The sequence below is a fragment of the Triturus cristatus genome, chromosome 6 (assembly GCF_964204655.1).
Source record: "Triturus cristatus chromosome 6, aTriCri1.1, whole genome shotgun sequence".
In the NCBI taxonomy this organism is placed as follows: domain Eukaryota; kingdom Metazoa; phylum Chordata; class Amphibia; order Caudata; family Salamandridae; genus Triturus; species Triturus cristatus.
The window spans coordinates 596250809-596268610 of NC_140589.1; the positions used below are offsets into that span (position 1 = coordinate 596250809).

A 17802-nucleotide genomic window follows, 5' to 3' on the forward strand; every position below is an offset into this window, starting at 1 on the left:
AAAGTCCCCTGGCCAGATCACTAAGTCAGGGGGCATTCCCTATACAGCCCCCCTTGTTCCGGAACAGAGGAGCTCCGGAGCCATGCTCACCTCCTGCTCCTGCTGGCAGCGCCGGGGCTGTATCAATCACTGCGGCGGTAGTCCTCCCGGGGGAATCATCATGTCCGAGAATCCTACAGGGGCCCAGAGGGAGACCATAAAACACCGTGCAATCACCCTGGAAGCGACACGAGTCCAGTTTAGATGTCCGGTTTCGATGTGTCAGTATCGATTTCACTCAGGGTGTAACAGACGCAGCCAGTACCGGAGCTACGGCAAGCGCAGTCAGGTGAAGATCGCCCCTGGAGTTCAGTGGGGATTGCACTGTCCGGAAGTTTAAAGGGCCATTTCAAGTTGCAGGGCGAATCCAGAGGGGATTGAAATGCTCTCGGCCCGGCTGATGTCGAGTTAATAATCTGCCAGGGCCGAAGTTTACAGGGGCCGATATCAGGTAAAAAACGTTGAATAAACACAGCGGTTTTCAGCTCCAACACAGCTGCTGGTATTCCGGTCGCTGAAAATTTGTTTTTTGATGGGTTTAGTTTTGAATAAATAGCCTTTTAGTGTTGCGGACACACACTCTATTGCACAACCCTTTACTCCACTCTGTGACAGTTTCCAACAATGTATGACACAGCACTCCACTCTACTGTATGACACTTCACTTCAGTTTATGTTTCCTTGACTCTATGCTACGCCAATCCAATTCAACGAATGCCACCCCACTCTATGCTAATCTGTGGTGACCCCAAAAGGAAGAAAATTGAGTTGGTAGTGGCGACCACTTACTACAAAACTGAGGTACATCCGGTAGGCAGGGTGGATGGAAAAAATGAAAGCAGGTGTCTGTGAGAGCGCGCATCATCATAAAATTCCCTTGTTGGAGGAGGTCAATGACCTCCTGGAGTATAGCATTCTGGAAATTTTCTGAGGTGATGTAACGGCTGAAGGCCTGAGATAGGGGATGAGTTGGAGGGACTCATCTTTCTTTCCATCTTTGTTGAGAAGGAGGAAGTATAATGAGTACACTGTGCTCTGATGTTGTAGGGGTACGGCCTCTATGTCTGCATTTTACAGAAGGGCACTTACCTCTTGTTTAAGAAGGAGGTGGTCAGAACTGAGTTTGCGAGTGCGTGGTGGAATGTGGGAAAGGTGGAATACAGTTTGAGGCAGTAACCGTGCCATATCATGCCTACCAACCATCCTTATGGGTTGATTTGTTGCCATTGAAGGAGGAAACGGCTAAGCCCCCCTCCAGCAGGTGATTTGTGATCAGAGGCGGGTGGATGTCACGTCACTATTTTGAAGGGGCAGGGCCCTTATGGGAGCCTGCCATTGCTGTACCCTGTTGATTGCTCCTGTAGGCCCCCCTACCATTTTCCCTGCTGGCTTGATGATGATAAGCCGGCTGTTGTATTTGATACAAATGGGCTTGGTCAGGTGAAGCATGTTTTGCCCCTCCTCTGGATTGCTGCCTGAGAAAGGAGCCTCTGAAAGCTGTGCCATGGAGACCACCGATTGATTCTGCTCTCTCTGTAGCCTTTATTTTCTCCAGCATCTCATTAACTTGAGGTTCCAAGAGGTGTTTGCTGTCAAACGGGAGGTTGATGAGATGCGGTTGAACCTCAGGTTTTAACCTGGAGATACATAGACAGGCATTGTAGAATAAAGCTGCTGTTTATCACTCTAGAGGCTGTATAGGCAGAAGCCAATGCACAGTGTATGCTGGCACTGAATTTCCTACCCCCTTTCCCAATACAGCTCTGGGAGGTGTTTGAGGAGATCCTCCATATCTTCCCATTGAACCCCTATCGTAATGTAAAAAGAGAGCAACCAAATTGGTTATTTGCCAGCGGGTAACTGCCCCTCCCATCACCCTCTTACTCTCCTTATCTGGAGGAGGAGCATGGACATAGGCAATCGTGTGGGCAGTGTGAACTACTAAGGACTCTGGTGGGGCCTGGCTCCTAACGGATATGGGGGAGGGTTTACATTTCATCTGTACCTAAGGCGTAACAGCACTGGTTTTACCAGGCTATTTACACATTTCTGGGGCAGATTTTAACATCCCCTTTCATATGGGGGGGGGGGCTGGGGGGGGGAGGAATTGGACTGATCGCTCATGATAGGTAGATGTATCATCCGGAGGGGAATTCCTGGCTCAATGGAGATCTGGATCAGGGTCCCCTGGTGCTAGTGGGTCTACATCATAATTCTCCAACAGAATTTCAGTAGGTCCCTGCACCATTGCTTGGTCATAGGGATCAAAGGGCATGTAGAGGTTACTCTGTGGAGATGTTGAATAAGGTGACCCCTTTGCAGAGTCTGGTAGAGGGAGGGATGGAGGGAGGGAGGGATGGATGGAGGGGTGGGAGGTGGAGGGGTTGGGATGTTAAGAGTGGGGCTAAGTGTGGGAGAGGAACAGAGCTGGTGGCCACATCCTTGTGTCTCTTTATCGGAGGCACCTAGAGGGAAGGCTTGGGAGTGATCTCTGCCTCAAATGCAAGTGTCCGCTTGCGAGGGAAAGGGTCCAATGGTAAATGAACCCTGGCGGAGATCTTTCCACTGAGTGGATCAATTAATAAGTGCTGTTGCACAGCTCAAATATTGGTGCCTCGACATCCTCTTCAGAGGGGGACCTTTCTTGACTTCCAAAATTAGTTCTTTAAACCCCATTGAATGTACAAGATAAAGCTTCATTAATGTATAGCACACCATGCCTTCACATTTAGGTTTGCACTATACAAATACTAATAAATATTTACAATACAAACATGGATTGTGGTTTTCGGCTAGATGCTATTAGCCCTTCACAGGATCCTTCCAAGTAAGAGGAAATAGCTTAATGGGTGATAATTAAAGAGAGTGTATGGATCTTAATCTGTTTTCTCTAGTAAGAACATAAACTGTCCTACATCAACAATGAAAGGATGTTGACGGGGGGGAGAAGGAATGGCTGATCTCAGGAATAAGGATGAGTGCTTTAGAGGTCAGGATTTCCCCAGTGAGGATTTTGTTGTCCTTCTCTGTGGGGGCTTTATCTGAGTTCGCAATGCTAATAAGGTCATCAAGAGTAAGGGGATGAATGAATGCCAGGTGGGAAAGTTTGGGGAAGCTATGTGGGAGTAGCCAAAGGGGTTGTTGGTGAGGTCTGTTATGTCTAATGAAATTGGTGCACTAATTTGTGCAAGCATTCTGTACTTTTCCGGAGCGACCCCTATGAAAAACCACTAGTAAGACCTAAAAGCATTGCAACTGTAAAGGCCAGGGGCTTTAAATGTAGGGTATTTTGGAAACAAGGCTTTAAACTGTACCCATTCTTTGAGCACTGGAGATGCTAATTTCTTTTCTGCCTTTGTACATTCTGGAAGAGTGTTGAGATCTTAGCAGGGACATAGCTCTAGAGAGAAACCCTATCTTGGAATGTCAACCCAAAGATGAAGAAATTAAGCAACCTGAATTGTCTTTACTCTGTCTTTCCCTTTCAAAAAAATATTTTTAATCACCAACCTTTGAGTTACAATGTCTTCTATCCACAAATCTGGAATGCAATTAGCTGTCAACCAAAAGATGACAGCTAACTGAAATCCAGATTTGTAGATAAAAGACTTTGTAACTCAAAGCTAATTGCAATCCAGATTTGTAGATAAAAGACTGTGTAACTCAAGTGTTGGTGATTAAAAATATTAAAAATGTAAATGCAAGACAGAGTAAAGATAATTCACGTTGCTTCTTTCCAGATGACTAAAAGTAAAACTACTACAACACAGTTCTCACTAAAACATATGCTAAACTGGCCACCATTCTAATTCCCACATTAGTTATTGACTTATCAAAAGTGAACTGTGAAAGCTGTTTCATACTATCCCAAAAGAGCCTAACAGAACAGGAAGTACATGGGTTTTTCTCGCCTGGATAGTATATCATTAAATGTTCCTGAAAGCACTGTTAACAGTAAACAACTGGACATAGGAGAGAGCCTAGCACAATCTCTACCTGTTGGTTCTATTCTGATGCATTTGGGTACACTTCAATCCTACATGCATGCTCACTCATATAGAATCTGCAGCACAGTATGTAGTTATCTAACATCAGAGTAGACTGGTTGACCATTGGGCTGGTCTAGCCTCCTTTTCATTTGGGGTTGGACAGAAGTGAGTTAGCTCAGGATTTAAGTTACTAAGACAGCCAGGTAAATGGATAACCTGGATGCCATACATTTTCCAAACAATCTTTCCACCATCCAAAGTAATACATCTTCTAAATGAGGGAATACTCGAGGGTCTCAACACGAATGTTAAGTATTATAAGAACCGATACAATACAATAGTTAAAATTAAATATATACAAAAAGCTGTTCAAAATCTTACCTCTATTTGAAGCATTTCTATTTCTTTACTGGCATCCCTGAGTCGACTAGCATCTTTGTCTAACAGCTCCTGATTTTCTGCAAACCACTGCAGTCTCTTATTCAGACGACTAATTTCTTGTTTGTATGATTCTTCCATAATCTTCATCTCGTATGATTTATCACCTAAAATTAAACATTTTGACTCTAAGTAAAGAGAGGTTAAAAAACACACAACCACTGACTGGCATTATAAAATCCTGTAAACTGCAAAATGATTTTGGCAAATTATTTATTAAAACAAATGAGTCCCATTGAAAAAAAGTTGTAACATTAGGAGACCAACCTGATTGAAATGCCCTGGAGAGTATGTACTTTTTTGCACCAAGAAAATGTAAAAAAGAAAAAAAAACATTGATGAATGTCAGCCCAATGATTCATCTGGACAGGACCATGTTCAACATCAGTTTATCCTGACAAATCATGGCATTTACCTGAAGTGTGGATTATCTGAGCCTTCGCAAGATCTCTCTCTTTCCTTATTTGACCAATATCCACTTCAAGACACTGCTTGTCTAGCTTGAGTTGCTTTACCTCCTCCAACAAATCAGCTTGCACCTTCTTGAATAGAAAAAGTAAAAAGACGCTCAGAAAATACATTTTTCAGAATACAACTAAAAATTAGTAATTATAAGGATTTCATAATAATACAAAAAAATCCTCGCAGACATGAGTCCTAAATTCTTTGAGGGGTGTCCCCCAATTAGGCCTTACCACAATAATCTGCAAGTTTGTAAAAGTGGAGGCAATGCACATAGTTAAACGAACTAAACGTGGTGTTGCATTCTGGAGTGACTTTCTAGAAATCACATCATGTCTTTGAAGTCTATGTCCTGCCTACTAAGATTGATTTTCTTCACAACAATTGTATTCACATCTTGTATACCCAATAGTCCACATTCCGACTATGATCATGAGACAAAACTTCCAGGCACTGGTGAGGAAGAAAGGACACTTTAGACCTCCTGTGAAACTGCACCCTTCATTAAAACTGATATTTATTGTAATAGGAAATATAACTTTCACTTCTCACCTCCTTGGACATGTTTACAATATGTTTCTTATGGAGTGTCCACAGAAGCTTGGCATGCTTCTTTGTATGGCAAACTAACAAGTTACTTACCTTCTGTAAAGCCTTTTTCTGGTAGATACTTATTTGACCACAGATTCCTCACTTTTTGAATATCCCCAGGTGAGAGACTGGAGTTCGAAAAAACCACAGGTTTCAGGGTCGTTATAGTTAGTTAGACATTTCACTCATACAAAACCAGAGAAATTTGTCCGTTATAGTTAGTTCAGCTAACTATAACTTGCACCCCCACAATGCACTGCTGATACATCAGTGATGTCATTTGAGATGTCATCAGTGATGTCTCTGACCATGTCATGAATGATGTAATATGTGACATCATCAGCAGTGGATTGCGGGCGCGCGAGATGTAGTTAGTATAACTAACTATATCGGAGGAATTTCAATGGTTTTGTTCATGTGAAATGTCCAGCTAACTATAACACCCCTAAAACCTATTGTTTTTTCAGTGAATCTCTAAGGTTTTTTAAATGCTAATTCCTAACTATATCAGGCCTGAAACCTATGGTTTTTTCAGTGAATTTCAAAGGCTTTTTAAATGCTAATTCCTAACTATATCAGGCCTGAAACCTATGGTTTTTTCAGTGAATTTCAAAGGTTTTTTAAATGCTAATTCCTAACTATATCAGGCCTGAAACCTATGGTTTTTTCAGTGAATTTCAAAGGTTTTGAAAATGACAATTTTTAATGTATTAATTGTTATACTGATTTTTTTGATACTGATTTACTACATTTTTTAAACTGTTTATTTTTAGATATTTTATTTTTCTAATTACATTACACATTACAATACAAAATATACTTTCTCAGAATGAATTACTTTAGTTTAAATACTTTGCAAATAGGCAATAGACTTTTAAGTACAGCAGTTACAGTTGTTGCAATGGCAAACACAAAGCAACATTGAGCTCAATGTGAATTTCTAGTCAAATGCAATTAGTTACTTTATGGATTACTCGTCTAACCACAGGACTGGATCCTAGATTCAGTCCTTGGACATCTCCTGTAAACAGTTGAGTAAAAGCGTTTTGGTTACAATAGTGATTTTTAAGGATTATTATTGTATTTTAAAAGTTGACACTTAGAAAATGTTTCACATAGAATCACCAATGTTATCCTATGGCAGAAAATTCATTTAGCAGGTAAGTAGTGTTATCGTTACTTTTTCTTACTCAGTGGGGGATCCTAGATCCAGCACAGGTGAATCTCCTGTAAACAGTTGAAAGAATGTGTTTAAGCCATACAGACGATTTTTTAGGAATATTTTTAGTTTATGAAAATAGACACTTAGAAACTTTTCTGCTTAAAAGCACACAATGGATTCCTATGGAAGGCATTACAAGTTACTGGCAAGTACCCTTAGAATTACTTTTCAGGGTCAGTGCTGGTCTAAAAGATGCAGCACTGGGTTCTCTCCTGATAACAGGTGAGTAAATCGGAAGTCGTAGTTCGGATGATTTTAGAGGAATATTTGTAAGTTTCAATAATGGACACTTAGAAACTTTTCTGCTGGAAACCACACAATGGATTCCTATGGAAGGAAATACAAGTTACTTGTAAGTACGCTTAGAATTACTTTTCAGGGTCAGTGCTGGTCTAAAAGATGCAGCACTGGGTTCTCTCCTGATAACAGGTGAGTAAATCGGAAGTCGTAGTTCGGCTGATTTTAGCGGAATATTTGTACAATGGTGAAGAACAAGTTACTTACCTTCGGTAACGTTTTTTCTGGTGGATACAGTATCTGCCTGTGGATTCCTCACCTTGTGAATATCCCCTGCGCCAGCATTCCACGGAACTTTTCTTCCCCAGCATTCCACGTCGACGTGGGCGACGTCATAATACACCAGCTCCGCTCGCGACTCCGATCGACGTCACCGGAGCCATAAGAAGCCCACGTCGGCGTGATGACGTCAGTTCCACCCATTTTTTCCCCGTGCCTTCGAGGCGAACAGGTGGACTAACGACAGACCCAAAGTATACACAGTATACAATACACCAACACATATGCATAGCATACAAAGGAAAAGAATGCTAAATAAACAAGCATTTCCTACAATTGCACAACAAAGCATAAAAACATATCAACAAGACCTATTTCATGGTATACAAAGGTGGACAACGGGGAGGCGGGTGGGTCAGTGAGGAATCCACAGGCAGATACTGTATCCACCAGAAAAAACGTTACCGAAGGTAAGTAACTTGTTCTTCTGATGGATACATCTGCCAGTGGATTCCTCACCTTGTGAATAGATTCCCACAGCAGTCCCCACTCCCGGAGGAGGGTGTCCACCTTCCTATACCAGAAAGTCCTGTAACACAGAGCGCGCAAAGTGGCCCTCCCTCCTCATCTCAGAGTCCAAGCAATAATACTTTGCGAAAGTATGGAGGGAGGCCCAAGTCGCGGCTTTACAAATATCTGCCACAGGAACACCCCGGGCCAAAGCAGATGTAGAGGCTTTAGCTCTAGTTGAATGCGCTCTAATACCATCAGGAGGAGTCTTACCAGCCAGGGCGTAGCAGATCTTGATGGTCAGAATTATCCATCTTGACAGCGTGCGCTTGTGCACCGCCTTCCCCTTAGAACGACCAATGTAGCCAATAAAGAGCTGGTCATCAAGGCGAAAGTCCTTGGTTCTATCCAGATAAAAACTAACAGCCCTCTTCGGGTCCAAACGATGGAGTCTTTCCTCCTCTTTGGAAGGGTGAGGAGGAGGGTAGAAAACAGGGAGAGTAATGGACTGCCCCAAATGAAACGGAGTGACTACCTTTGGCAGGAAAGCAGCCCTGGTCTTGAGAACCATCCTTTCAGCATGCAAGGTAAGGAAAGGAGGATTGGAACTAAGAGCTTGAAGCTCACTCACCCTCCTTGCCGAGGTTATGGCCACAAGGAAAACCACCTTAAATGATAACAGCCTCAAAGGACAAGTATGAAGAGGCTCAAAAGGGGACCCCATTAGAAAGGTTAAAACAAGATTAAGGTCCCACTGAGGCATTACAAATGGAGTGGGAGGAAACATGTTTGTAAGGCCCTTGATGAACCTCAGAACAACCGGAGATTTAAATAGAGAAGGTTGATCTGGGAGGCACAGAAAAGCCGATAAGGCCGAAAGGTAGCCCTTAATCGTGGCCACAGCACAGCCCTGCTGAGCCAAGGAAAGAGCAAACTGAAGCACATTGGACAGACGGGCCCTTAAAGGATCAATGGATCTCTCTCCACACCACTTTACAAACTTAGACCACCTGTAGGAGTAAATGGACTTGGTGGAGTGTCGCCTGGCCGATAAAATAACGTGCACCACATCAGGCGGGAGAGAGAAGGAACACAGGTTGCCCCGTTCAATCTCCAGGCATGAAGGTGTAAGCTCTGGAGGTGGGGGTGTAGAACCTGCCCCTCCGATTGCGAGAGGAGGTCTGCCCTCAGAGGGAGACGGAGCGGAGGGCACGAGGAGAGGTGGAGAAGATCTGTGTACCACACCCTTCTTGGCCAATCCGGGGCGATCAATATAACTTGGGCCCGGTCTTGGCGAATCTTCCTCAGAACCAGAGGAATCAAGGGTATGGGAGGAAACGCGTAAAGGAGTCGTGAGCCCCAACTCAACTGAAACGCGTCCCCCAGCGCTCCCTGCATTGGATACTGGAGACTGCAGAATGACGGGCAGTGCGCGTTCTCGAGAGTAGCAAACAGGTCCACCCGAGGAGTTCCCCATGTCCGAAAGACGTGACAAACTACCTCCGGATGGAGCCTCCACTCGTGGTCGGCGGAGAACTGCCGACTGAGACTGTCCGCACGCACGTTCAGCACCCCCGCCAGATGATTTGCCATCAGACAAATCTGATGGTCCTGAGCCCAGGACCATAGACGCAGGGCCTCTCTGCAAAGACAAAGAGACCCCACCCCTCCCTGCTTGTTGACATACCACATCGCGGTCGTGTTGTCTGTCAAGACTTGAACCGACTGACCGCGAAGGGAAGGGAGGAAGGCCTTGAGCGCCAAACGAATCGCCCGCAATTCCAGAAGGTTGATGTGAAGCAACCTTTCCTCTGGAGACCAAAGACCCTTGATCTCCAGATCCCCCAGATGCGCACCCCACCCTAAAGTGGATGCATCCGTTATCACCGTGGCCACCGATGGAGGCAGATGAAAGGGCTTTCCTTGGGACAGATTGCCCTCCACGCTCCTCCAAGACAGATCCGCTGCAGCTTCTCTGGAGATCCTGATCGACTCCCCGAGATCCCCGTTGTGCTGATACCACTGCTTGCGGAGGCACCACTGGAGCGCCCTCATGTGCCAGCGTGCGTGGTTGACCAACAGAATGCAGGAAGCGAACAGACCGAGCAGGCAAAGGACCTTCAGAACTGGAACAACCGCTCCATTGTGGAATAAAGGGACCATCTCCTGAATGTCGAGAATCCTTTGAGGTGGAGGAAATGCTCGACACAGAGTAGTGTCCAGTACCGCCCCTATGAACAGGTTGCGTTGAGAGGGAACTAGGTGAGATTTGGGCACATTGATCGAAAAACCCAAGTCGAATAACAGCTGAGATGTTATCTGCAGATGAAGCTGCACCATCTCTGGGGACTCTGCCTTCAGAAGCCAGTCGTCCAAGTAGGGGAAAACTGGAATCCCCGACCTCCTGAGATGAGCAGCCACCACTGCCATCAACTTTGTGAAGACTCGAGGTGCGGTAGTAAGACCAAACGGGAGGACCGCAAACTGGTAATGTTGCGACCCATCCGTAAAACGGAGATACTTCCTGTGCGACTTCAGGATTGGGACATGAAAGTACGCGTCCTGCAAGTCGAGCGACACCATCCAGTCTCCTTGCTGCAACGCTTGAAGAACCTGCGCAAGGGTCAGCATCTTGAATTTCTCCTGCTTCAAGTAAAAATTCAAGTTTCTGAGGTCCAGAATCGGACGCAATCTGCCGTCCTTCTTGGGAATCAGGAAATACCGGGAGTAGCAACCCTGACCCCTTTCCTGCTCTGGAACCACCTCTATCGCACCTTTCTGAAGCAAGGCTAGAACTTCTTTCTGCAGGAGAAGCAGATGGTCTTCCGAGCAATAACCTTGGCAAGGAGGGTAAGGGGGAGGAAACTCCCGAAAGGGAAGGGCGTACCCAGTCTCCACGAGGTTCAAAACCCAAAGGTCTGTTGTAACAGATTTCCAACCCCGTAGAAAGTAGGACACCCGACCCCCGACAGGCCTTACATGATCCAGGATGGGGGATCTAGGGCTGCTTCCCTGAGGCCTCATTGGGAGCAGAGGAGGAGGAAGAAGAGGGGTTGCGTCCAGAACCTCTCCGACCCCTTTGCCTCCCTCTATAGGACTTATAGAGGGGATTCTGCTGTTGCTGCTGCTGCTGGGGCTGCCGGTAAGAGCGAAAAGACGATCGCCCAAAGCCCCTAAATTTTCGAAAGGTCGAACCCCTTGCCGGTGCTTGCAGGCCCAAGGATTTTGCAGTCAATAGGCTGTCCTTAAAACGCTGAAGGGCAGAGTCCGCTTTCTCCCCAAACAGCTTCTGACCATCAAATGGAAGATCGACCAGCGTAGCTTGAACATCCGCTGAGAAACCAGAGTTACGGAGCCAAGCCTGCCTTCTTACAGCAACAGAAGACCCCATGATCCTTGCCACGGAGTCCGCAGTATCCAACCCTGACTGGATAACTTGCCTGGCAGCCGCCTGAGTGTCCGCTACAACCTCCATGAAGGATGACTTATCCCCTTCAGGCAACTTAGGAGCCAAGGACTTAATGGAATCCATTAGAGCGTGCACGTAACGCCCCAGCAGGCATGTAGCATTAGTCGATTTTAACGCCATGCTTCCTGTCGAAAAGGTCTTTTTGGCTGCCTGATCAGCCTTTTTAGACTCCCTGTCAGCTGGAGACTGAGGAAAGGCACCGGAAGCATGCTTGGAGCATGAAGCCTGCCCAACCAACCTGTCCGGGGACGGATGAGTGGATAAAAAGTCAGGATCCCCTGGTGCAACCTTGTACCTTCTTGCCACCTGTCTACACACTGCAGGAGATGAAAGGGGCTTCTTCCATACCTCTAATACCGGCTCCAATATGGCCTCATTGAAAGGCAACAAGGGCTCGGATGTCGAAGACGGAGAATGTAACACTTCTGTGAGCAGGTTGGATTTGTACTCCACAGAAGGCAGCTGTAAATCCAGAAGCTCTGCTGCTTTCTTTATCACTACGTGATAGGGAGCCAACTCTTGAGGTGGAGAAGACCTGGCAGATGCATGTTCCCACTCTGGGGTCGTATCCAGCCCACTGGCTTCCTCAATGCCCTCGAATTCGTCCGAAGAATCAACCTCACCTTCTTCCACCTCTCGATATCTTCTTTCCTCCAACACCCTCTGGGCTTCCCTCCTCGACCGGATTCGGGGAACCGACGTCGGCGACGTCGTACGCGGCGTCGGAGGAACCCGAGGAACCGGCGTCGACGGCGCCAGACACGGCACAGACGGAGTCAGCCTCGACGTCGATGGAGTCGGTTTCGGCGTCGATGGAGCCAGTCTCGGCGTCGAAGGAGGCTCCGAAGCCTGCCGAACCTTCCGAGGTCGAATCGGATCCCCAGACGGCGTCGGAAACTGCCAAGAAGGCGCCATCGGCATAAAGGGCATAAAGGGGGCCTGAGCATACTGCTGTGGCACCCCCATTGTAAAGGCCATCGGACCCACGGGACAAGCTGGTGCTCCGGATGGGTAGGCCGCCCTATTAAAAATGCCATACATAGCATTTAAGAAATTAGCCGAATCCGTACCTGGGGCCGGGAACTGAGGCAAAGGAACCTCTTGTGGGGCCTCCGGCACCGGCTCCGCAGTATCCTCCACTGGAGCCTCAGAATCTTCAGGTACTGGAACAGACTCTTCCTGCTCCTCATGCATAGAAGCATCCGACTCCACACGAACCGGAGTCGACATCTTAGACGGAGCCGAAGACCTCGTCGGAGACTGATTCGGAGTCTGCTTCCTCGAAGGAGAACCTTCCGGTTGTGGTAAATATTTAAATTACCTGTACTATTTTTTATGCGGTAAAGTCTAGTAAGAATAACTCAGTCAAAATAAGAGGCAGAATCCGTGGTATTAGAGGTTCTGAAAAGGACTTTATTCCTTACAAAGGAATTATGGTTCGAACCAGGCAATCATATTCCATCACCACGAAGGTTCAGGAAGGGATCAGCATACATTATTGACAAGTAACAATATATATATGAAAAGCATTGCATTAAGACAGATGCAGGAGGCGTAACAGCTGATAATACAGATAAGAATACACATACGTAATGAAAATAGGCGTAATAATAGGCGTATGCTAGAAACGTCATTGAAAATGATGTCACAAGTGGGTGGATCCATAAGAGAATCCTGCAGTGTCAGCAGAAATATTTGGCAGAGATGCGCGCGCAGCCGCATGACGTGTGATTGACGTGTAACTAGAGAGTGAAGGGGACTTGACATTTAGCCCTACATGTGGAGACAGAAGTCTGGGGTGTCAGGACAACCTAGTCCTAAATCATATCTAATATCTTGTGTTTAAGGAACTATATTATCTGGAAGGAAAGGTCTTCTCGGACAGATCCTATTCTATACTGACTGTTAGTGCGTGTTACAAGCGTCTATGTGTCTACATGAGATGCGAGGGGGCAGGAATCTTCCATGGTAACAGGGCCTATGAATTACTTGCATAAAGACAGCGAGGCCGGGCCCTTTGCTCGGTAGCTAGAAGGATGTTTACCTAAACTACTAGACAGGAATGCATCGGATGAGGAGCGGAGCAGATAACTTGAAGGCTGAATACAGTTTTTTGGCAGGCAACAGGCCGCGTCAGGCACCGTTAGCCGCGCAGGGAGTAGGACAGAGTTCATGGATACAGATGCAGGTCCAGGCTGGAGCATTCAGAGGCAGAAGCAGGAAAAGGCTCGATGGCAGAATTCAGGGCCTACCTTGCCAGAGCTGTAAAACGTAAAAAGTGTACCATATAAAGTCGGTGGCCAATCATACTTAGGAACGGAATATCTGGCCCATTCATGGCAGATATGAAAGAGTACATATTAACGTTGGACACAATTGTATTTGCGTCTTCATAGCTTGAAGTGGAGGGAACATACATGTACTTGTAGCATGTACATGGAGCCGTTGGGGTCTAAGATAGGGGACACAATTGACCATAAAAATTCATATTTCCTCATTCCCTCCTTGTCCCCTACGGACCCTCATGAAATATCCATCTTCATCAATCCATCAATCTGTTCATATAGCATCATTTGTTCTTCTTTCTTCTTCCGGGATCTTGAATGAAAATTTGAAGGCGGGATACACGATGTGGCACACAGACCACAAATCGCTGGCCCACATTGTAGACACAAGCAGCAACTGAATAGAATGAGAAAGCCAATACCTAGGAAGGATAGGATCCTCCATCCCCAGGCTGACAACATGCTCCAGAGCCAACCGGACCAAGTCCAGGTGCCTGGGTTCTGATGTATCTGGCTTACGATTTTATGAAGTCGAGTTATGGCTTTATATACTGACGGCGCGTTTTCTGGTATGAAAACACAGCAACTTGATCCGATGACCCTACAAGCTCCGCCCCTATCGGCCAGAATGACGTCAAGGACAAGACGATTTTGAAGAACAACAATCCGCATCGCAGACTGCTCCTCTGTTAAGTTGCCTAAGGCGGAAGTAGTTTCATTCACTACTGCTTCAAGGGTTCTAGTTAATCTACGTATCAGCTTACTATTAGTGACTGTACCTATGTAGGGAAAGAAACCTTTATTGAAATCTGTATATTGCTCCCATGCTGTTTCAGTGTAGTCGACAATCGGGAGATCTCTCTGTTGTCTATTGGGTACTAAATGGGTATTCCTATGATAATCAGGCGGGGCTAGGAAAACAGGTGGCAGAAGGAATGCAATGTAACAGGTACCATCCCAATCTAGGGGTAGGCGTATGTATGCGGTGTGACCACAGATGAAGTAGGAGTGACGAGAAGCTCTAAATGTAGACTTGCCTTTATCACTGAATTCTATTACAGTGGTACATTTACTATGGCCCATGTGTATTGAACCATTCTTTCTTACACATAATTCGCCTCTAACTGGAAATACTGACATAGCGGGCAAGATTGGTGTAGCTTCGGATTCAACATTCAGGATCATGAGGTTAAGTGTAAAGTTACCTAATCCATATACTTCATTTTCTAGATCAGTCCCTGTTCTTTTGGGAAGTCCCTCCTTGTTAGGGTAGCAGACTTTAAGTAAAACTAGGTTCAGGTTTCCCCATACCCAGTTGTCTTGATAAACTACTGAATTTGAATCTAGGGAATTAATCAAACTAAACCATGCTCCACAGGAGCCATTGTGTGTGAATGGATACGGAAAGAGGGGCAGAACTCCTTTGTATTTCTGATAGGGAGGGAGTCGGCCACATATCCAACAATTTGTAGCATTGCTGGTCTGATGGGAATGATGTAACATACTAATGAATGTGTTGTTGCGCAGCGCAAATCTATAGGACAACTCATGCGGGGGTAATTCGCTAAAAGAATGTTCGGCAGTAGTATTGGAAGCACGCTTGGAAATAGGGTAATACATGAGTAATAATATACTGGCAATGATAATCAGAAGACTTAGAAAAAACATAATTAACAATGTCACTATGCAGTGACTACGAAGTGATTTACAGTACGCATGTTTCTTGAGCTGTTTCTGTCTATTTCTCTCTCTATTTCGGTCTAGAGGATACATGTCAGAGACAAATTCAACCGATTCACCTTGGAGAGGACTTAAACAATCAAATTGTCTGACTTGCTAGACCTTAGTTTCAGTTTATAGTTTTCCTTTTCTGGCTTGTCAACCAGGGGGAGTTTTGAGTCAGTCTGTGAGGGAATGCAGGGCTGAAAATTCAAGTCGGATGATAGTCCATGAAACTTTTTGATATGGCTCGAGTGCAACCACCCTTTACGTCCCTCAATCTTCACAGCTGTCCTTGTGGTCAATAAGACGAGTTTAGGCGACTGCCAGCGAGGCTCCAGCGGGTTCCTTCTGTCGAAGTTCCTCACAAATACAATATCTCCCGGAACCACGTCATGGGGCTTCACCTCAGTGTTATCGGGAAAAGCTGCAGCTACCTGTGAACGACAAGATTGTAGTGCAGACATCAAGGAAGCCAGGTAATCTGTCAGCATATTACAATCAACATCAGTTATTTTACGAGGTATAGGCGTCCCCCACATATTTGGTGGTCTACCGAAGATCACCTCATACGGGGATAGCCCTGTTCGAGAGTGTGCTACCATTCTCATGTAAAAGAGCGCAACCGGTAAAGCTACTATCCAGTCGACACCTTTTTCTCTACATACTTTGGACAGTCTAATTTTCAGAGTTTGATTATGTCGCTCCACGAGACCTGCTGCCTCGGGATGTCGGACACAGTGGAATTTCCATTGATAGCCTAACAGAAGTGAAACATGTTCCATTAGCTCGGATGAGAATGGCTGGCCATTATCTGAGTACACGACACGGGGCAAACCATACCGTGGGAAGAATTCTCGAACTAACTGTTTGGCAGTAGTCGGGGCAGTGTAATCTGAGACGGGATACGCCTCTGTCCACCGGGAAAGAGCGCATACAACTACGAGGACATATTTGAATCCTCGACAACGTTCCATCTGGATATAATCCATCTGGAGGACTTCAAAAGGGTGATCGGGGGGGTTGAAATCCACCCTGGTCTACAGGTACGCCTTTTCCTGGATTGAACTGACAACAAATCATACAGGTACGTACTTTCTGTTTAGCTGCTGCTCGCAAGTGTTTATTGTACCAAATGTGTTGAATACTGTCTAGCATAGCTTTCTCTCCTAGGTGCGCTGGACTATGTATTGTGTTAATGATGACCTGAACCATTGAGTCGGGGAGAAACCATATAGATTTTCCCTTCGTCATCCATCCTTGATCCGTTTGGATCCCTCCTAATTCAGTCCATCTCTTTATTTCTTCTGGTGTAGCATGTGTCTGTATGTCAATTACATCAAGGGCGGGATCCTTAACTGTCATGCAGTGTGTTGGTGTCGGAACTATTGTTTTTGTCGTGTCAGTTGTATGAGTCTGATTCTGAGCAGTTTGTTTAGCTGTTCTGTCAGCTAGGTCGTTACCCTGAGAAATAATGTCAGTCACTTTTGTATGGGCTTTACACTTCATAATCGATATTGCAGTAGGCAGATGTATTGCATCTAACAGAGCTTGAATAAGGGGACCGTGCTGGATGTGGGCACCGTGAGAAGTTAAATAACCTCTCTCTCGCCAAAGCACGCCGAAGTCATGGACGACTCCGAATGCATAACGTGAATCTGTGTATATGTTGACTTTCTTATTTTTGGCTTGAATACAGGCTTGTGTCAGAGCGATGAGCTCTGCTGCTTGAGCTGACAAGGTATCGATACAATTTGTTTCAATAATTTCAGTGTCTGTTGTGACTGCATAAGCGGCCACTAACTCTCCTGTACTTGTTCTCATGCATGAACCATCTACATACAATGTCAGATCTGGATCTGATAATGGAATATCTGTCAAGTCTTGTCTGGGTTTCGTCGTAATAGTAATGACTTCCATACAATCATGTGCCAATGGGTCTGTTCCATTTAATGGCAAAAGTGTGGCGGGATTTAATGTACTACAAAAATAAGCACATGGCTTGTGTGATCCTGCTTGTTCCTGCGCGAGTACTGACAAAGCAGTACCTTCACGTTCTGTAACAAAAAGTGTAAAACGTTTGCTGTAACATGGCGTTGCTAAAACAGGTGCTTGGCATAAAGCTTTCTTTAAGCTTTCAAAAGCTTGCATATGTTCCTGAGTCCAAGGGAGGACAGTCGATGTCGCTGCCTCCTGTGTTGTCAACTGAATGAGTGGTTTCGCTAGAAATGCATATTGAGGGATCCACTGCCTACAGTACGAAGTGAGGCCTATGAATGCCCGTACCTCCTTTTGTGTCTTGGGTGGCGGCATGTTAACAATTAACTGGATACGGTCGGGTGTAAGCTGTCTTCCCCCCTTGGACAGCAAGTGCCCAAGGTACACAACTTGCTGGACACAGAATTGCAGCTTTGAAGGGGACACTTTGTGCCCCTTGTCGGCTAAGAAAAATAAAACCGTCAGTGATGCTTTTTCACATTCAGGTTCGCTTCGGGCGGTGATCAGCAGATCATCGACGTATTGAAGTAGGGCAGTGTTAGCTGGCATGTGGATACTGTCAAG

General features: G+C 45.7%; 1 protein-coding gene across 4 annotated transcripts in view; it reads right to left on the reverse strand.

The window, feature by feature from the left end:
* The window catches only part of CEP162 (centrosomal protein 162), an 857607-nt gene that overhangs the window by 244626 nt on the left and 595179 nt on the right, over window positions 1-17802 (reverse strand). For all 4 annotated transcript variants that reach the window (XM_085611039.1, XM_085611040.1, XM_085611038.1 and 1 more), the window contains 2 exons: window positions 4882-5008; window positions 4410-4573 (listed from right to left, as the gene is read on the reverse strand). In XM_085611039.1, the coding sequence (XP_085467165.1) occupies window positions 4410-4573; window positions 4882-5008 (291 nt within the window). The remainder of the gene's footprint in view (window positions 1-4409; window positions 4574-4881; window positions 5009-17802) is intronic.